The sequence below is a fragment of the Catharus ustulatus genome, chromosome Z (assembly GCF_009819885.2).
Source record: "Catharus ustulatus isolate bCatUst1 chromosome Z, bCatUst1.pri.v2, whole genome shotgun sequence".
NCBI classification, from domain to species: domain Eukaryota; kingdom Metazoa; phylum Chordata; class Aves; order Passeriformes; family Turdidae; genus Catharus; species Catharus ustulatus.
Genome location: NC_046262.2, coordinates 8242659 through 8264612, shown reverse-complemented (window position 1 = coordinate 8264612; position 21954 = coordinate 8242659). Strand labels below are relative to the sequence as shown.

The 21954-nt window shown below is 40.7% G+C and overlaps 1 protein-coding gene across 1 annotated transcript in view; it reads right to left on the bottom strand.

Annotated features, from left to right (window-relative positions):
• DNAI1 (dynein axonemal intermediate chain 1) overlaps positions 1-21954 on the bottom strand; it is a 136253-nt gene that overhangs the window by 81722 nt on the left and 32577 nt on the right. The window contains exons 11-12 of the mRNA XM_033085913.2: positions 21804-21921; positions 19608-19651 (exon numbers count right to left, since the gene is read on the bottom strand). Coding sequence (XP_032941804.1) covers positions 19608-19651; positions 21804-21921 — 162 coding nt within the window. The remainder of the gene's footprint in view (positions 1-19607; positions 19652-21803; positions 21922-21954) is intronic.

Sequence of the window (21954 nt, the reverse complement as noted above, 5' to 3'; positions counted from 1 at the left end):
GCATCTTAAGCAGGTATGTTAGGTGTATAATTGGGGGTTAGCATAAATGGATTTTAAGAGTTACTAAAAGTAGATTTCAGAAAAAAAATTGTTAAAAAAAAAAAGAAAAAAGAAAAAAAGAACAAAACCAGAAATACCTAAATATTTATTAGTCTCAAACAGAATCACAGAATCATAGAATGGCCTGAGTTGGAAGAGACCTGAAAGATCATCTTGTTTCAACTCCCCTGACATGGGCAGGGGCACCTTCCACTAGACCAGTTTGCTCCAAGTCCCATCCAACCTGGCCTAGAACACTTTCAAGGACAGGACATCCACAGCTTCTCTGGGAGACCTGTTCCAGTGCCTCAACACCTCCACAGTAAAGAATTTTCTTCCCAATATTTAATCTACACCTACTCTCTTTCAGTTTGAAGTCATCCACCCTTGTCTTGTCCTTACATGCTCCTTTAAATAGTCCTTGTAGGCTTCCTTAAGATAGTAGAAGGCCACAAAAATCTCTGAAGCCCTCTCTTTTCCAGGCATAACAACCCCAATTCCCTCAGCCTTTTCTCATAAGAGAGATCCTCCATCCCTCTGATCATATTGGTGGCCTCTTCTGGGCACGCTCCAACAGGTCCCTCCTGTGCAGGACCCCAGCTCTGGGTGCAGTGCTCCAGGTGGGTCTCAGCAGAGCAGAGCAGAGGGGCAGAATCCCCTCCCTGCCCTGCTGCCCACGGGGCTCTGGATGCAGCCCTGGACACGTTTGGGTCTCTGGGCTGTGAGTGCCATGGCTGGGGCATGTCCAGCCTCTCACCCACAGCACCCCCAAGTCCTTCTGGGCAGGAATGCTCCATCTGTTCATGCCAGCCTGTGCTGATACCAGGGGTTGCCCCAACCCAGGTGCAGTCTTGCACATGGCCTTTAACTTTATGACGTTCCCACGGACTCACTCCTCGAGCTTGTCCGGGTCCCTCTGGATGCCATCCCATCCTTCAGGTGTGTCAAAGCACCACTCAGCTTGGTGTTGTCACCAAACTTGCTGAGGGTGCACTTGATCCCTCTAGCCATGCCATTAATGAAGACACTGAAGAACACTGGTCCCAGTATGGATCCATGAAGGACTCCATTTGTCACTGATATCCACAGTGACTCTGAGACATTGACCACTACTCTCTGGATGTGATTGTCCAACCAGTGCCTCACCACCCAACAGCCCATCCATCCAATCCATTTCCCTCCAATTCAGACAGAAGGATGTTGTCGGGAATGTGTCAAAGGCTTTACAAAAGTCCAGATAAATGACATGTGTGACCCTTTCCTTGTCCACTCCTGCAGGCACTGCATCACAAAGCCTCTGCTTTGTCAGGCAGGACCTACCCTTGGTGAAGCCATGCTGGTTGCCTCAACTCACCTCCCTGTTCCTCACGTGCCTTAGCAGAGTTTCTAGGAGGAAACTTGATCCCATGATATTCCCAGGCACAGAGGGGATGCTGACAGGTCAGTAGCTCCTGGACTCCTTCTTTCTACCATTTCTCAAGATAGCTACAAAGGCTTCTTTTTTCCATTCACCTGGTACTTCATCTGACTGCCATGGCTTTTCAAATATCATGGAGAGTGGCTTGGCAACCACACCATTTCACTGGGTCTTAAGGACTTAAGTACATACAGGTTCCTCAGGTGGTCAGGAACCTTAGCTTCTCTTGCAACGGCAGGGACTTTGTTCCCCCAGTCCCCAGCCTGCTGTTCATCCACTAGGGAGGTGTAGGAAGAGAGGTTGCAATTGAAGACTGAGGCAAAAAAAGCTGCTGAGTACCTCAGCCTTTTCCTCATTTGTTGTTACCCGTTTTCCATGTTTTTTTGTGGGGTTTGCACCTCATTTGACCTCCATCTTCTGGTTAGTAGATCTACAGAAGCTTTTTTGTGTCCCTTGCTAGGTTCAGTTCCAGCTTTGCCTTGGCCTTCCTCAACCCCAAATTGACTGAATAACATCAGTTTGCACTGTATACCGCAACAAAGCAATAGCTTTCAATCCTTTGACCAAGTAAAAAAATCAGGGGGGAAAAGATAGTTATGGCAAAAGGACAGAGCATTTTTCAGAGTGAAATTTCAAAAGAACAACAAACTGCTACTAGGAAATGGAACTGGTCCAAAAGTTTCACATAAAGCATCAAGTATCTACATGAAACATGGTGCAAATTTTGGCTTACAACTTAGATATGATGGATAAAGGAAGAAAAAAAGAAAAAAAATATCACAGAATCACCGAATAGGTGAGGTTTGAAGGTATCTCTCAAGAACATCTAGTCCAATTCTCCCTTCTTAAATCAGTGTCAATCAGAGCACAGTGTCCAGGATTGTCTTGTCAGAGTTTTAAAATCAGCCTCTCTAGAGTGTAGAAATAATGCTCTTCTGCTCAACCACCCCCACAGTAAAGAAGTTCTATCTTACATTATAAGGGACTTTTATCTATCTCAGTTCACATCAATTGACTTTTGCCTTTCATTTGATACCACTGAGAAGAATCCCTCACTGTTTTTGTTATTCCCTTCCACCAGGTATTTATCCACATAAGAAACTTCTACCTTTCTCTAATGATGGCCAGCTTTGTAGACCTGGAGCTCTGAGAAGCCAACCAACAGCTGACACAGCTGTCCCTCTACGAAAATCTCTTGTACAGTACTGGAAACCACTTAATTACACACCATTTGATGGAAGAAGCTGGAGAATGCCAGTGAATCCAAGCCAGCTCTCTCATACCTGGAGGAATCTGATAAGAATAACTTAGGACTGAAAGACTTTGCAATAGCTCTTGGAGCAATACCTGCTGCCTTTCTTTTATTGCAGGTGAGACTTTTCCTATGAGTAGCCACTTGCTAAATTTAATCAATCATTTAAATCCAGCATGATAATGTTGAAAAAATAAGGATGCATAGATTGGATAGTCATACAAACAGAGTGAGCCTCATGTTCTTCACACAGCAAAGCTGTATTCTACTTGTCTCATAGCCAGAAAAAACAGAAGTGCAAGGATCAAACAACTCAAATCTACTTACACGATTAACTGCTTTGATCCCTCATTGATACAGTTAAGCATCCCTGAATATCTTTTCTTCCTGTCTTCTCTAGTTGACTTCATTTTACAATACCCTAAAAAATACTCAATTTTATCAACTCTCGCATATGCTACAGGAAAGTGATACCAACAAGAACACACCATGCAAAATAACTTCTAAAAACTCCCCATACAAAATGAGTTTTTTCACGGTGTGTTGATGTTAAAAGTTTCCAAAAATTGCAAATTTGATTAGCACTTATTTTTCAATGGCCAGAATTTTCAAAGTATTCCTGAAAGAATCTTAACCTGAAGGGGCCTACCATATGAATCACTGGAGGTTATCAATCAGATATTTCTGGTTGTATTCTACAGTTTGGAAGCCTATTACCAAGCATGAAGAGAAGAACTGAAAAAGTATGATTGAGCTCCCTGAGCAGGGATGAACAGAGGAAATTTTACATTTTAGAAAATGTAGTTTTCCTTTGTAGCAGCAAGAAACCAAAGGTAAGCTAAGAAGAGTCTGAACAGCTTACAAGTTTCAACTAATGGAAACATTACATTAGATAGATTTCCTTCAGGTTTTTACTAATGCATTCTGCTGAAAAATGAACCACACTCATCTCCAGGACAAAAGACAGAAAAGACTTCAGAGAACAAGTCTTTAATGGGGCCTTTTACATTTTCTTTGTACCTTTCTGCTCTAGGAATAATGACAAGCCATCTAACTTCAGTAGCTTACAAAGTAACTTACATATTGCTGGAATTAATGATGGAAGGTGTTCAATGCAGATTTGTAAATTCTAAGACTAAAGAAGATAGTTGTGATGAATAAATCCTTTATTTGTTCCTATGCTTAATCACTTCCACCATTAAAAATTCATTTCCAGCTTTCTGAGATCTACTTCCAGTTGCTAGATTAAGTCCTAGATGAAAAAGTAAGATGAAAGAGTTCCTTTCTATAAGATATCTCCTTCCTTTCCCTTCAAGTAATTAATGGACAGTAATCAAAGCACTACTTAATCTTCTTCTTAACAAGCCAAGTTGAATTGTTTAAGAATTTAACTGTAAGGCAGAGTTTTCAAGCGTAAGTCATAATGTGGTTCATCTCTGAACCATTTTCGATTTTAACACCCAATTTGAAGACTGAACTATTCATAGCTGGATACAACATCCAGGGAAGATCTCACCAGCATCATACACAGAAGTAGCACCTCTTCCCCCTGCTATTCTCAAGCAAATGAATGCATAGAGCATTCCATCTCAGACCCCCTTACACACATTTCTGCAATTGCTTTAGCAGGTTTAGCTGGAAGTTTTCTTTCTCAGAGTGTACATCAAGATAGGAAAATATTTTCAAGTCCAATTTCATGTCTGACACAAAACAATGTAACCATGGGCAGCTGCTAAAAATGCTGATCTCTCTTTCCCCCTGCAATCTTTGATTCCCTTCTCTGTGTTCTCAACCTGTGGTTGTTGACCTGGCTGAAACAACAAAAATTTTAAATGACACTGCCATCTTTAGGTACTGATAGTGACATCACATTTATGTAACACTCAATCTATGTAACTAGCAATTCCTAAAATAAATCTAAGGACGACTAGGTCTTTAAAGTTGCGTGGTGACCTAGCTGTCTGACTGAATGCTAGCCAGCAAAGAGAGATGCATAGGAAAGCTTTCTGCTCTTTGCATGGGATGGTTGGGAAAAGTTAGGAGTTTTGGCTCTCCAGAACAGAATCACAGCATGATGGCACAAGTCCAGAAAAGTGGTAATCAGGGTTGAACAACCTATTTGAAAAAATTGCTTCTAGAGTCACTTCTCTTCTATGGCAATTGCTGGAATAGAGCCTGCTGCTTCTAGGACAGCTCTACAGGATGTGAGTTGAATGCTGATCTGGGTATTTGCTGTTTTCTGTGATCCCCTTGGCTTAGTTTTTTCATCATTAAGAAGCAAAGTAACATTGCGTGACCTCATCTGGAAAGACACAGACTCTCAAGGCAGAAAGGAACCTCAGACATGACAGCAATGAAGACCATGTAAGTAACCAAATCAGGCAGGCAGAGATCCTGCCCACTCTGCAATCCCAGGTCACCGTGAAGGAGCTGTCACACCAATTAGCTCTGAAGTCAGTCTAAACAACAAATAGAGAACTGCAGCTCCTAGATGGAAGAGAAAGACAATTAGAAATTAGCTCTGGTGGAAGAAGTGCAATACAGGTTACTCAACACGTAAGTATTTCTACCTTAACCCTTTCTGCAAAGTGTGTTTAGTCTGGAGGAGGGCTGCAACTTCTTGGTTTCCTTGTATCTTGTAACAGCAAGATGCCATAGCTGGAGCAGAAGGGCTTCAAATTAACAGTAGAAAGCTGACCCCTGGTGTTGGGAACGGGGATACTGATAGAAGACAGCAAGGAAGGGAGGCTGCTGTGCTCCTGAGCACTGTCTCACAGCCTGTGTAGTTCTCCAGTAAGATTCATTCACTAGCATTCCTTCAGACGAATGAATAAAACCAGCTGATGAATGAAAGCAACAGGCTACAGTGCTTGGCAGGAGTGTTGCTGTTTTCATTTCTGTGCTTTCATATCAGTTCCTCCTCCACAAAGCATCTAATCAACCAATGCTGTACCGCAGAAAATTAACGGTTTCCTTTAGGGAGCTGCCTCACGATGCCAGAGAGTACAATGGGATTGTTTGTAAATATTTGATTAGAAAAAACAAATAAAAATGGTATGAACACATGCAAGAATTAACACTGTGCCACTATCCAATGGGATATTTACAGTACAGAAGTGATGCCACCATTAACACACGGCACTACACCAAACACCTCAGGAGTAACTCTGCCCTTACAATTTCAGGATTCAAACAGATCAAATCTGTAGACAGCTGATTGACAGCAGCTACCACAGTTTTCAGAGGACACACTTTCTTCTACGCCATATCTGCATAGCACACAAAAGGAAGAGTGCTGAAGCATCTTTAGAGTTTTTATGTAAACCTTTAGCCCTAATTTTTCAAAACAGGGGATAGTTCTCAGGGTTGGAAATAACCCTCCTTTCTTGATACTCACTGTTCTTTGAAAATTTCCCATGGGGTAGCAAAACATTTAATGGGTCATTAGCCCATACATGCTCCTCTGTGGATGTTTAAATGCAACAGAACCCTATTTTGAAGAGGTGTTCCCTTCCAGGACTCTCTCTCCTAATAGAGGGACATCAGTAGGGCTGTGATGAGCCTCAAACTGCTGTGCATGCACATCCACAAGGAATTAAAATAACCCTGCAGCACAGCCACAGGGAAGGAGGCTCTTCTCCAGGAAGGATGCATCCTTATTTGCCTACCTGGCTGAAGTGGGAAATCCCTCATCTAATTCCCAGTCCAAGGTCTGTCCCTGTACTTCTGAATTTCAGCTTTGGAGCTATAACAAGCCCTCTGGCAAAATGTGCCAGGTGCATTTGTACAGGTTTTTGCTCCAGTAAGTGAGTCTGAGAATGCTGAGACAAGCTGCTTAAGAGGAGAGGAGGCCCTATCCTCTTGAGCTTTAAGACACTGATTTTAGAAATGTCACACATTTGTCAGAAGCCATCAAACAGAATTAAGTCTCTCCTGATACAATTAGAGGCCCACTTCAGCCTTATTTTATATAATTCTTTACATTTACACTTGTATGAAACCAACACTGCAATAGCCAAAGGCTAAAATCAAACCAACATGTTAATAAAAAATTCTTTTCAACAAACAAGGAAAAATTTTATCTAGCAGCGCAGAAGGCAGACACCATCAAATACCTTCCCAATGAACAGAAATCCAATATAATTTAATAGCCAGATACTCTAGTAAACCAAGGCACAAAATCAGAATGCAGTCTGGCAGTATTTTGGCAGTATTGCCCGAATGACCTCTCCTACTCAACACACAAAATATCACAAAGAAGTGGTATTACATCATCCCAAGTGGCAGAAAGTTTTCACTGCCCAGTTATCTCAGACATGTGGTTTTCAGAATTCCTAACCTGCAGCTGTTTGCTGAAATTTCTTTCCACTGCTGAACTTTTTTCCACTTCATCTGGAAGCCACATTCTGCCCTTTCTCTTAACTAATCCTGCCGTTATGTAAATACATGTGCCAAGTAAAAGACAAAATGCATGATTAATCATGCAAATACCACCCAGAGCGTCTTGGAGAAAAGCTGATGATTCAAGAAATTATAGAATTCAAATTGGGAAAACAATAGCTTGTTAAAATGTGAATCAGCTGCTGCTCAACACAGAACATGGTCCCAACTGACTGTCATTTGTAAATTAATTGAGATTTCGTTTTGGTGGCACCCACCTTGAAAGTCTAGTTTGAATAAATTTATACACTGCACCACAACCCAAGAAATAGAATTACAGTCTTAATATTCAGGCTGGGACTTCATGCTGTCAGCTGTAATACCATATGCAAGAAATGATAAGAATTTGTTTCGAAGAAGAAAAGAAAATTGCAATTTTCAGAGCATGCTGTGAAGCCTGGAAGGATTAGAGGCTGTCAGAGATCCTATAGTACAGGAGGCATTTAGGAAGAAGCTAAACTCTGACACCTTTAAAATACATAAGATCCCACTGGGGCTTGGGGTTTGGGTGGAAATACTGAAAACTCTTTTGCAAATCTGAAAAAGTATTTCAAACTTGCCTTTGCAAAACTTAATTAATTTTTCTCAGTGGGAATACTAATTCAGAAAATTACATTAAAAGTCATAAATAATTCAACCACAAGAGCAATTTAATCTCATTACAGACAAATGGAGGTGCTTTAAAGGAAGAAAATGAAAAGCAAGGAGCAACAAAATAGCAAAGGTGGACCAGACCCATGACTTAGTGAGAATTTCCTGTTGTATTCTAGGGATCACATAGAGCTGTGAGCTGTTCTTTCAAGAGACATGAAATGCAAAAGTTGCAAGTCATCAGATTTGCAAAGGTCGAGCTCTTAGGGATTTTACTAAGGTCACAGAACTTCATTTTTTTTCGGGATTCACTGCCTCTACCTTCATGAAGTGACACTGCTTAGAGGGTCATGCAAGGAGAGAAACAGAAGTTGCAACAGGGCTGCCAGTTTCCTGAAATCTGGAATGTTGTAATAGCAGGAAGTTTTCTTTTCAAGTCTCAGCTTTATTCTTTAAATAAAGTTCCACTTCTGCTTTGTTTCAAACTAAAAGGGTGACTATTGTGTGCAGTTTAGCAAGGGTTAGATCAAGGCATATAGAGAAGATGCACAGAGGATATTTTACATGCTTTATTATATACATTCTTACTGATTTTTTTCTGCACTATAATATGATTCCAAGGTGTTACTGACAAAAATCTTGCTGAAGTTGAAGTAGACAATATCCACTGCTCTTTCCTCATCTATCCAGGTAGCTGTTTCATTGCAGAAGGCAATCAGATTGATCAAGCATTATTTACCCTTGTGAATCCATGTTGACCACTCCTGACAACCTTCTTGTCATCCATGCGGTAAGAGATGGCCTCCAGAATGAGGAGCTCCGCCATCTTTCCAGGGACTGAGGTGAGGCTGACTGGCTGGTAGTTCCCCGGGTCCTCCTTCTCGACCTTTCTGAAAACTGAGGTGACATTTACTTTCTTCCAGTCCTCAGGCACCTTTCATGATTGCCACAACCTGTCAAAGATGATTGTGAGCAGCCTCACTATGGTGTCTGTCAGTTCCCTCAGTGCTTGTTGATGCATTCCATCAGAGTCCAGGGACTTGTACATGTCAAGATTGCCTAAGTGTTCCCTAACATGATCAAAGCAAAGTCTTGCTTCCAACATTCCTTTACACTCATCTTTTGGGTCAGAGATCCCTGAGGGCTATTCTACTCAATGAAGACCTATGCAAGAAGGTGTTCAGCAAGTCTGCCTTGCCTGAATTATATCTTACCAGCTCCCCCCCTCCATTAAGTAACAGGCCCACATTATCCTTTGTTTTCTTTTTATTATTGATGTATTTGACAAAGATCTTCTTGTTGTTCTTGACATCGTTGGCTAGAATTAATTCCAGATTGGCCTTGGCCCTCCTTGTCTCATTTTTACTTATTCAGTTAACATTTCCAAATTCAGTCCAAGTGGTCCACCCACTTCCATCTCCTGTCTGTTTACTATTTATGCCTGAGTAATGACAAGAGTTCTTTAATGATCCACATACGGCCTTTCATCTGCTTTGCCTGATTTCTTGCTCATCGGGATGCATTGTTCTTAAGCCTGGGAAGAAGTTATCCTTGAATATCAACCAACTCTATCAACACATCAGGTCCTGAAGGACCTGTTTCCACATAATTCTTCCAAGAAGACTATTGAAATCCCCCTCCTACTCCCAGGGAGACACTTGCCAAATTGCAGCCACCACACAGGGATTCACCTCTGAAGCTTGAAGACTCTTAATCCAACTGAACAATGGAGATCACTCAGACTTATCTAAGCCTACAACAGCAACCTTCTAAAAAATCATAACTGAATTAGCTACAAATTATTTCTATGATCGAGTTTGTCAACAGCAATGTTTCCCTACATAGTCATGACAGATTACCAATAGTTCTATCTTCTTAACAAGGATTTTTGAAAATTTTTGAGCTTCAATAGCTGATTAACCCCAGGAAAGTATGCATTCACTGATAAATAAACCTTACAGAGCCAACAGCATTTCTTATCTGTGTGGCTGATTTCACAACCACAGTGCATGTGACAAACAGAGCAAATGGAAAAGCCTCTCAAGGTCACTGGATCCAGAGCCTTTTCTTGTGAAGCAACCAGAACAAATCCACAGCATACCAAACTCTCCCTTAAATGAATACATGTGCCTGCACAAGCTCTAAACAGGTCTTATGCCTCATGGCATTCATCAGCCCTGATTCATTTACAGAGCACTATGGAGGCAAAACCAATCAATTATTTTAGTTTTCCCTTACTAGAACTCTCTGGAATTCCTCTAAAGAAAGTGACATATCTAACTATTGTGAGGTAAAAAACTTTTTAAGTAAATATTTTTTGTGAATCTTCCCAAGTTACCTAACCTCATCCTTAAAGTTCTAATGCAAAGAGCAAAACGAAGGCTGGATCTTTGGTCTTACTACTGTTATCTCTCAGATACAAGTCAAAGCACTCAGATTAAGAAATCTGCTTTGTACACTATATCAAGGGTTCAACTATTAAATATAAAGCAAACAGAAGGAAACCAAACCCTTTAAAATACAGATTGAAATGGAAAAAAATTAAGTATCTGATATGAGTAAATATCTCTCAGTTAAGTAATGCTGGTTTGTATTTTATCCCGATTTTGCTTTGCTATTTATTGACCTAAGCATTGGATTATCAGGGAAACAGGCCATGTGTCAGGGTTAGTTGCAGGAATCACTGGCTACTCCCTAAGAGATAGGGAGCTGCTACCCAAGCACAATAACATAGCCAGCAATACAGGGGCTGTGTGGGCAGCCAGAGTTCATCCCACTGCTCTCGAGCAGATACTCAGGACCACTATAGCCTCAGGGTCAGACAAATTTTTTGCTACTTAAACTAGAGTGTGAGAAGTAGAGTTGATTCCAGGACTTTTGCTACAGAAAAGTCAAGCTGTGGTGAAAATGTAACCTTAATATTTGGAGAGAATGCAAAATAAAAAAGCAAGTAGTGTTTGCATGATAGAACATAGGCATAAGAACATCTGTGGGGGGGGAAGTGAATCTTTAAAATAAAGGAAAAACTGATCCTTTAAAGAGAGAATGTTTAGAACTGTTTTGTCTTAATATCTTAATATCTGTTGACTGTCTTCTACTGAGTCAAGAGGTGTCTCAGTACGGATGGTTAGAAAGTCTTCTGGTAGATTTTCATCACAAGACCTTCCCCTTGACATCGATGACAAAGAGAGTTGACCCATCTATCCTTGGATTCTTCTGTGCAAATGCTAAGAAAAGAATTCCCACAGTAACTTAAATGGAGCCATTTCCAGAGACAAAGCTAAGAAAGGAAAGGTGTCAGACTAGTTTTATTGAACAGTAAGACCCTACGGTACACAAATGTTTTGTCCTCCCTGGATAAAAATGCACTAATCAAATAAACTGGGCTACACAGAGAGGTAAGTGGGTGGAATTTAATAGTCTGCAATGCACTGGAGACACAACAGGATGGTTCAGCAGCTCCTTTGATCCCCAGGCTCTACAAAATCTGTTAATGCATCATTTTTCCCAAACACACCTACAGAGTTCTTTACTATTTCATGCATAACAAAATGCTACAGCAAAAGTTAATCTTGTGAGTTGATTGAAAATAACACGTATTAAAAGGTTAAGGCTCAGAAAAACTAGGCAAAGCTCACAGAATTTATATTACAAATCAGTAATTAAGTCTCCAAATGAAATTCATCTTTCATATGATTCACTTAATGTATTATGGTTATTAGGTTGTATTTATTAACAGAGTTGATAGTGTAATAGGTCCTTTCTCTCCCTGCATATGCAATAAGAGATATTCAGTATTTGGAAAACAGATTCTAAAATGTTATTTTCAGTGTAATTACATTTAATTGACCACAATTGGTTATCTCAAGGAACCGGATGTATGATGGCTAAATTTCTAACACTGATTCCACTAGGGAGGTTTTTCAAAGACTATCAGACCAATAGATGTTTTGCAAATGAACTTTGATGCCTTAAATGGGAGACAGTGCAGACAGAAGCCCCTAAAAAGGTTAGAAGAGTAAGTAAATCAGACTCCTGAAGAATCTAAGATATCAAGGACACAAGATTTCACTACTTTGAATCTTTAAAAGAAGAAATCATATTTGCAACAGACCAAACCTTCAGAGAACAAATATAATATCTCTAAAATTTCCACATTTTATGTTTTCCAGAAGATGGTAATTTACCACATGCCAAAATTATTTGTTCTCAGTTGCTCATCTGCTATTAAGAGCCACATATTGTCTAACCTGATTCATGCAGTTCCAGCTTTTCTTTGATCTTGTTACATCATTTGTCTCCCAGATTAAAGATCCCTTTGTTACATGATCTGCTTTCCCAATACAGGGAGTTAACAGACCACAATCCAATGACTTAATAAGCTTTCCTTTGACAAGTTGAAAAAACTGAATTCCTTAAATTTTTTTCTCAGGTCAGCCACCTTGTTCTTAGATCATTCTTTCTTTTTTGAACCCTTCCCAATTTGTCACCCTTCTCCTTGGAATGTCACCAGTGATGAGCATGCCTTTCCAGCATAGTCATTTCATTATTAAATTAAAAACTGCACTTTAAAGCTCTTTCAGCCCCTCAGTTCCTTTGCAACTCCTCTATAGATCCAATGAACTCTGATGAACTTCAGCATTGGGATTTCTACACAAAACTTTTTTAAAATAAAAACTTTTTAAAAATAATTGCTCCTGAAAACAGGGCATCCCTTTGTATGCATACATAGCTTGAATTCTTTTGAACACCATAACATAGAGTGATGCCTCTGCTACAAATGGGATCTAAATTGCTCTGTGAATGGCTTTTCCATTTCTTGACACCTCTCAGATATTTGTCTCATCAAAACTTTTTGTCAGCAGTTATTTCACGGATAAAATAATAGATTAGCATTGGTTACTAATGGCTTTTGATATGCTTGCCTAAGAGGCATCAGATTGCTACGTTTTATTTCCTATTTTATTCCCCAGCAGCCTCTTTTAATTAATACAATGTATTAATGGAAAATTCCTTTCAGCTTTTAAAAGTCACATAGCACAAACAACATTCTTAAAATAGTACATAGCAAGACCAAGTCCTCCAGGGTGTTCCTTTTGATTGTGGAGATACTCTGTGCCCATACAAATGTTCTTCAGCCATTCACAAATAAGACTTACAAATTCCCTTTTAATTCTTCTCTCTGCTTATTCTACTGATGCTTGTTTTCTGTATTGTAATATCCCCTTACATTAGCAACTTAAATGTAATCAGTTAAAATCACTGGTGACTATGTAATGATTATTTTTTTATTTCTGTGATTGTTTTTTTTTTCTCAACATAATTTGACTACTGATATTTAGGTATTATTAACTACTGTTAATAACTGGCATCAAAACATTTGCAAAAGAGGACAGTCTTTCAATTTACAGTACAAATATCCAAAATATCAGTAAAAAATACATTCACAACTGAAAGGAAAACATTCAGACTCTATGGTGGTAAAATGCAGTTCTCAATCCTGTTAGCAAAAACAGGGAGTGAGCCTCATGGGTCTTTTACCATTGAAGATGTATTTATCAACTTGCATGCTGGAGACATGACTGAATGAGCATGAAGACATTTTCCCAAACCTGGAATCTGTTACAGCATAGAAACGTATGCCAAACAGCAAACTGAATCTAGACTGCACCAAGAACTTCTCTTTGAGTGAGGTGTGTAGGCCGCATGAATCTCCATCAGCCTTTTGTAGTACTTCAGTAACTTCATAGGGCCTAAAAAGACTGACAGTCAGTGCTGTACCTGGTCCAGCACATAGGCCATTATGTGACTGGGGACATGCCAGCCCCTCCTGTCCAGAGCAGTCTCGTCACATGAATTGGATGTACACACAGCCTCATACTAGACAATTTCATCCAAGCAATATAAAATGTTTTTTCTCTGTCTGGCAAGGTCTTAAATCTCTATTCCCAATACAAAAACAAACTCATGTAGCTTAGAGAAAGATTAGTAGGGATTTCTGCTCCCAGGAGCCTTCTCTGTCTGTTCTGCAAGCATAATTTAAATACATAAACATATTGGAAGAGACTTTCTGAGAGCTGCTTCAAAGATCTGAATTTTTTAGGCAGTATTCAATCCACTTGGTGCTTTTAGTTAAAGGTCTTTGGTCGTTCATCAGAAAATACCAAATTTAACTGCAGCTTGTTATGTAAATCCATTCCAGACTATGTTCCACACCCTGCATCACAACCTTTAAATCTGCCACTGCAGAGAAGAAAACACAAGCAAACATTTGGCACATTTTGTAACACTGAGCCTTCTTAAACCCTCAGCCTGCACTGTTAAATCACAGTTTTCAGGCTTTCTAATGTTCTACTTCTCAAACATATATTTCTGTCCTTGTCACAAGTCTTGCCTGTCATCTACATGGCTATGCTGTCAACGATGACAGGAATTATAGTGCATGCAAATCATCATTAGGTGGACTAAGTTTAGACGTCAAATCATGTTTTAAATAGAATATTATCTTGCATGGAGATGGACCAATAACTTTCTGAAAATATTTTCAGTTCTATTTTTTATGTTTTTCTAATGTATCAAAGAGCTGAGCTCCCTAAATATCCTTCTGGATAAAATGTCCAGCTTGCAGATAGAAAATTACATCATGCAGTGGATGAACATTGGCTGATGCATAGGACACAAGGAGTTATAGTAAATGGGATTGCATCAGGCTGACAGCTGGTCACTGGTGGGGTTCTGCAGGGCTCCATCTTGGGCCCAGTGCTCTTCAATGTCTTCACAAACAACTTGGACACAGGTCTCAGAGGGCTGGGCAATCACCAACCCCAAGGAGTTCAACAAGAGAAAGTGCCAGACTCTGCACTGGGATGGGACAGCCCTGGATGTACAGACAGACTGGGGAATGAGATGCAGAAGGCAGTGCCAGGGAAGGGGACCTGAGGGTCCTGGCTGATGAGAAGCTGGACATGAGCCAGCAGTGCTGTGGCAGCCAGAAGGGACATCCCTGTCCTGGGGGCATCAGGCCAGCTGGGCAAGGGACAGATTGTCCTGCTCTGCTCTGCACTGGGGTGGCCTCACCTTGAGGCCTTGAGGCGAAGCCATGTGAGGAGTAGCTGAGGTTGCTTGGTCTGTTCAGACTGGAGAAGACAAGACTGAGGTGAGACCTCATTGCAGTTACAACTTCCTCATGAGGGGGAGAGGAGGGGCAGGCACTGATGTTTTCTCTCTGTGACCAGTGACAAGACCTGAGGGAATGGCTTGAAGTTGTGCCAAGGAGGCTTAATTTAGGTATCAGCAAAACATTCTTCCCCCAGAGGATGGATGGGCACTAGAACAGAACACTCCCCAAGGAATGTGTCACAGTATCAGGACTGACAGCTCAAGAAGCATTTGGAAAACACTCACAAGCATATGGTGGAGTTCTTGGGGAAGATCCTGTGTAGAGTCAAGAGTTGGGCTTCCATGATCTTTGTGGGTCCCCTCCATTTCAGGACATTTTATGTTTCTATGGTTCTTGATTGTTATTTCTATAATTTGACTGAGATCTCATAGAAAACTTGAAGGATTGCTCTAAATTTCAGGAGCAGTTAACAAGTAGTTAACATGACTCAATGATCACAGACCTTGTCTGAATGCAGTGGGCTTCTTTCAGTGTAAGGACTTCAATCCTGCTGAATCACCTCACCTATAATCTGGATCCCTAGACCTAAGGAGAGGGATGCCAAAACTGCCATCCCTCTTGTCAGGATGACTGGTAGAATAACTGTGCTAGCAAAGGTATGAATGCATTCATTCAGCATTCAGCTAAGTATATAATAAGATTTGATTTTAACTTACATGGCATTGAATCAGCAGAGCATTCACTAACTGGATTAAAAAATATTCCACTGCCAAAGCCTAAATTCTGGTTGTTCAAAGCATTAGCATGTGTAACCCTTCAGGAAAATGCTCTCAGACAAAGGGACTGAAAGATGGCTGGAAGACATTTAGAGACATTTTTCTTGGGGTGCAAGAGCTCTCAATCCTGACACTCAAGAAGCCATGTAGGGGAGCCAAGGCTTAGCCATTATCATCACAATAATCTCTTCAGTCCCTGTCTCCTCAATGTTTAGCACCTTCCATCCCATTTTACACTGACTGATGGTCATTTCTGGAGGTCAAAGAAGACATGGACTTGTTGGAATGAGCCCAGAGGAGATCACAGGCATGATCAGAGGACTGGAGCACCTTCACTATGAATACAGGCCGAAAGAGTTGGAGTTGTTCAATCTGGAGAAGAAAAAGCTCTGGGAAGACCTCACTGTGGCCTTCCAGTACTTAGAGCGGGCTTATAAAAAAAGATGGGGAGTGACTTTTTACATAGGCAGATAGTGACAGAACAAGGGACAACCTTCTTAAACTGAGAGTTTAGATTCAATACTATGAATAAATTCTTTATTGTGAACATGATGAGACACTGGAGCAGGCTGCCCAGGGAAGCTGTGGATGTCCCATCCCTGGAAGTGCTCAAGGACTGGTTTGATATCCTGATCAACATGATCTAGTGGGTGGCATTCATGCCAGTGGCAGGGGGATTTGCATTGAACAATCTTTAATGTTCCTTCCAACCCAAACCACACCATGATTCTATGATGTTTTACTTGTATCTCTCAAATTCATATTTGGCTGAAAAATATTTTGCTAGAAAACAAAGTATTTGGCCTAGAACAAATCTCTGGGGCTTGAAACAGGCTGTGTACAAACCAATGCAGTGTAGCATTATGCTTATCATAATTTTTATTAAATCTTTTGAGTGAGTAGTGGATTGGGAATTCACTACTAATTATTTTTTTCCACTATTTGTTTTCTAGATAGAGGGAAATGAGGCATCTGGAAGAAAAAGAGGAGGCAAACAGCGTGTCTCCATGCATATCTCCTCTCAGTCCTTGCAGAATGACTTTTTCTCTCTGGGAGTGAGCTAGTTATAATTTTCATTTTCTTGATGCTAATCTCTGATTAAAGTGCCTGATTCTGAAAAAGTCTATGAAGTAGAGAGGCAAACAGGAAGAGACAGTACTTTGCTGTAAAAGCCACTTGGTTAATTTTCTCCACTCCCTGTTCCTTCTGAAGCACCCTAAGCATGTCCTATTTGGGAATACCCTTATTGCAGTGATCAACCATCCATCAGCCTCACTCAGTGCAGGGCAGGAAATAAAAGATTAGCCATGTGGAAAGTTTATTTGAGAAATGGGAGAACACAAGACTGTCCAGTAAGTATGTCCAATCTCCCTGTATTTTCCTGTCTCTATATTATAGGAGAATGCAACCAGAGCTGTTCCATGTTCTGTGTTCCACCATTACTCTTCAGCTTTGGGGACAGGATAGCTACTAAGAGCCAGCTCATCTCCATGAAAGCTCTGGTCTGGATTTGACACCAATTTAGTTTGATCACAAAGTTGCAGCAACTTCTACTTTGGATGCAGTCATACCAGTGTAAGGATCTTGCGGCAGCATTACTTATGCTGATTTTACACTAGAAAGCTAGAATGGCATACGTATCTTTACGTGCTTTGCTTCTGCCTACATGAAGCCCTATTTCAGACTGTGAAGAACTGAGTAGATATCTTTGCCAAATAACTCAGATTGCCAGTGCTCTGTGTGTGAGTCCGTACTCTTCACACATCCTTGTGAGTGGCAAGTTACATCCATTAAATTCAAAGAAACTGTGGGACAAAATACATTGGCCATAGAGAGAATGGTTTTCCTTAATCAGCTCATGTGCTGACAGTTGGAGCTGCACACAAAAAGCCATCTCTGAAGCCTGTCAGAGGCACAATTGAGTTTGGAACATGCACTGAGGTGATGGCAAAGACCTGAGCTTGTATCCATAGTGTTCCCATCAGCAAGGCAGAACACAAGCCCAACACCCACTATAGGCTCTTTGAACCCTGTACTGAAAGCTGTCAGTGTAGCCAGAAACCCAGCAATCTCATTTATGCAAAAACAAAAACAGAAAGACAGCTCCTCCTCATGGGAATAAAAATTAGTACCAGACAGGCAGCATAAAACCTGCATTGCAAATTACGATGACAATATTTCCTTGTTCAGAAGAGCTTGCCTCATGCCAAAGAAACACTGCTAGCATCAGAAACCTATCCAAATAAATCACTGGAGAAGACGGCAGAAATAGGGTACAAAAGCAAGTGAGAGGCTAGGACCCTCTCTGTAAAGAAAGCATCCACAATTCTGTAGTGGTGTCAACCCACAGTAGACAATGGATCTTTTGAATCAGAAAGTACTCTTTAGATAGTAGGACAAATGTGTTACTTGTATTTTGGCAGTGCTCCCAAATGCCTGCTGCACAGAAGACTGGTGATGTAATGATGGCCACAGTAGACCCAAAGACATCCCAGCCGTTGTGTGACTCTACAATCATTTCCTCTGGGCTGGATTTATCTCACCTCACTTTAGTCGTCTAAGAGATAAGCACCCAGGCTGGGTGTTCTGCTTCAGATCACTTGTGAGGAGGCATCACCCTGTCCAGAGACTCAGTTAGCTCCTCCCCTGAACATCAGAATGGATGGTCTCTGGATGTGCTGATTTCTCTGTGATGACTGAAGAGGGAGTCTAAAGCAGAGACTCAGCTCTCAGCTGTTAGTTGCCTGCAGCTGCTGAGACAAGCTATGTCCTCTGTCCTCTGTAAAAATGGGATAAGATTTCTGGCTCTCTTGCCCACTTAAGCAGCAAGCTACTGAGTCAGAGCCTCCCTCCCTTTGCATCTCTGTATTGCCTTTGGCTCAATGGACCCCAGCAGAACTAGCTATTATTTTGCACAACCCAGAAAGCACACTGGTCTTGCCTAGTGTATGAAGCGTGTGAAATCAGAACAATTGAACAAATAGATTATTGAGTAGGTTAAGCAGGAGATTACCTTCCAGGTGCCTGTATCTCTCCTCTGACACCTGGCTGAAAGGGCAGTGGGAATGCACTGCTAAATTCCTGCACTCTCTCAGCACAGGGATGTGAGAACAATAAGATTTTGCTGTGCTGTACAAGGCAAGGACATCCTGAGAACTTCACATCATGCTCTCTTTTCCAAAAGCTGATTCTAATCTGCTCTGCAGAATAGCTGCTGCCTGCTGAATTAAAAAGAGTGTCAGGCCAATTTAGGTTTCTCGGCTAACTAACAAGAATATTTTCAGTGCTCAGATGGAGTGAAAGTCAAAAGAAAATATAAATTTGAAAGGAAAACAAAATTTTGCAATACTACAAACAGAGCACAGTCCTTATCAATATAAATGAAGACAATCCATCTGGTTCCATTGTCAGAGCACAGAAAAAGACAGAAGAATGAATACATATTTGGGATGATAACAAAGGTTCCTGTAGCCACTCTAGCCAAGTATCTTACACCAACATGTAGCAATTGTTTAAACTGAGAATGTCAGTAAATACAGGTCTGTTCCCCTGTATGTACTCAAGCTTTCAGCACTCATAGCTATCAACCTACTGAATCAGGTGGTTTATCCAACAGCAAACTGGTCCTCCATGAATCTATCTAAACTGTTTTAAAACCATGTGTATTTGCATTCTCCAGACCACAAAGGAAGGAAGAATACTTCAGAAATTCCACTGTGTATCACATTATCCTATTTTAAATTTGGCATGGTTCTACAACAATTGAATGTCTATGTATTTCTGAATGTTCATGTCATGGAATGGAAAGGCCTAATCCCTATCATGAGTTAAATCTCAAATTATTGCTATGACATTGGGTGAGTCCTTGCTATGAGATGCAATCCATGCCTCAGAGGATTGTCTGAACTGATCTCAGAGCGCTTGATAAATATTTTAAACATCTCAGTTATTCTTTTTGCATTTAATACTTACAAGAACCATAACCCACTGCAAACAGGTCCTTGTACTTTGGATTCCTGTAATGAGAAAATATACATAAGATTGCATTTATTATTTACCAAGTAGTTCCATAGCAATGCACAGTGGTTCATGCATTAACTTCAGAGTCCATTCTCACTGAACTGACTGCACTCAGTCTGAGGGCTCTGCCCTTTGACCATATGCACTAGTAAAGTCTGCGAGTAACTCATGATGCACAAAAAGGCAGAACATCAGAAGATCAAAACAGCAGATGAAAAAGATAAAAAGACAGACATGTCAATCTCCAGCACTTCTTGGCTTATCTATTTCATAGTTGTGGAAAGTTTACTTTTAAAAATGAGATCTTTGAGGGAAAAAAATGGCAGAAATATATTGGTTTCCATCTTTCAGTGGCAAGAATTAAAGTTTCTAAATCAATAAACTCATTTTCCCTACCAGTTTAGTAAATTATGAGAGATGCTTCCAGAGACACCTATCAGTTCAAAAATTCATGATCACAACCACAAATCAGGAAGGGAAATTCCCTCTGACCCAGCTGGTGAACAGCGTATATCCTGTGGCAAATACTGATAACAAGCAATTAGCCATCTACTATGTCTATCTAAAGTCCATTTACTTGAAAAACATCTACCCTCTCTACAACCTTTTCAATGGGTGGTAGGTTACTGTAGGTAGGGTTTCCATGGGACAAAGGTCAGTACTGTTGTTATCCCTGAACTCACACAGCACAACCAGTGGTAACAATTCCATGAAATGAACACATGTGGCAATTATCTAATACATATTTTCTCTGACTTGCTACTGTGAGTTGACAAAATAAACCCACTTCTCTTTCTATTTCTCCTTTCTCATTTGGGATAATACCTAGGCATTCTATGCTCTTGTTCTATTCACTAAATGCACCATCACTGCTAAAAATGAGAGAATAAAAATTGAATTAGAAAAGCTTATTCCATAAAGCAATTTGCAGTAATTCTTCCAATTTCAGAGTCATCTTTCTGTTATCATTTCCTCGAGACTAGTTTAACAAGCAGTACAAACTATTTATTAAAGATACCTTTTCTCCCAATTTTGCTTCCCATTTTTACTGTTATCTGTAATTCTCACACAGCTGCATGCTTGATACTCTCTTACATAATACCACAGTGGTTTGAAAGGCAGAAGATGCCAATCCTGCTTTGTCTCTCCACAGATTCTCCTTGTCAAAGCACAAATATGCACACACAAACAAGTTAGAGGAGGCCTATCTGCAGGAGAGCACAGGGCAGGGTCTGACTAGGTATGTCTCATGCTCAGTGCATGAACCAAGCCAGTTCTGAGGAGGATCAAGCAAGTTAAAAAGTGAAAGGACTTATTTGTGGTGGTGATAAGCAGGTTTTTTCACAGTAATAAGCACAGCAATAATATCTTGGACAAAAACAGAATCAGTTTGCAAGTATCAGTGATCATTTTTGGACTGACCAAATATGTGAAACGCCTACTGCACTGAACTCTGCAAGATCCCAATACACAAATACCCCTCTTGTCAGAAGTGGAAGCCATGTGAGCAGTGACTGAGGTCGCTTCATCTGTTCAGCCTGAAGGAGACTGAGGTGAGACCTCATTGAAGTTAGGACGTCATTGTGAGAAGTGGAGGGGCAGACATTGATCTCCGTGGTGAGCAGTGACAGAAGCCAAGGGAATGGCATCAAGCTGCATTAGAAGGGAGCTACGTTGGATCTTAAGAAAACGTTTTTCAGCCAGGGGTAGCTGGGCACTGGAACAGGCTCCCCAGGTCACAGCACCAAGCCTGACAGAGTTCAAGAAGTGTTTGGTCAACACTCTCAAGCACATAGCAGGATTTTTGGGGCTGTCCTGTACTGTCCAAAGATCACACATCTATTCCAGCTTTCCTAGGAAAGGACTCTTCTTTGCCCAGCTAACTGCACTCACTTTTCCTCAGTGCTGCACAGAGCCTGCTCTGCCTTCAGTTTCTGCTGAAGGGCACAAGCCTGTCACATTCAGCCTTACACAATCTTCTCTGCGATCAGAAGCACCAGGCCCATTTCAGTGCTGCCCAAGCAGCTGACTGTAAAAATTCAAATCCATGTTCCCAGAGAAATCAGGCTTGCCTCATAAGATCCCGTTACATTCCATTCCACTCCCCTGTGCAACAGTCGAGTTTGAGTTTGGAATGAAGAGACTTACCAGGAGATGGCAGTAACTGCAAGTTTCTTGGTTTTTTCATACTGGAACTTCCAGAGTGGGAGGAGGGTTCCTTCCTGGCCTCTGTATTCATCTGATGCATCCTCAAAATATTTAAAATCTAAACAAAAAAAAAAAAAAAAACAACAAAAAA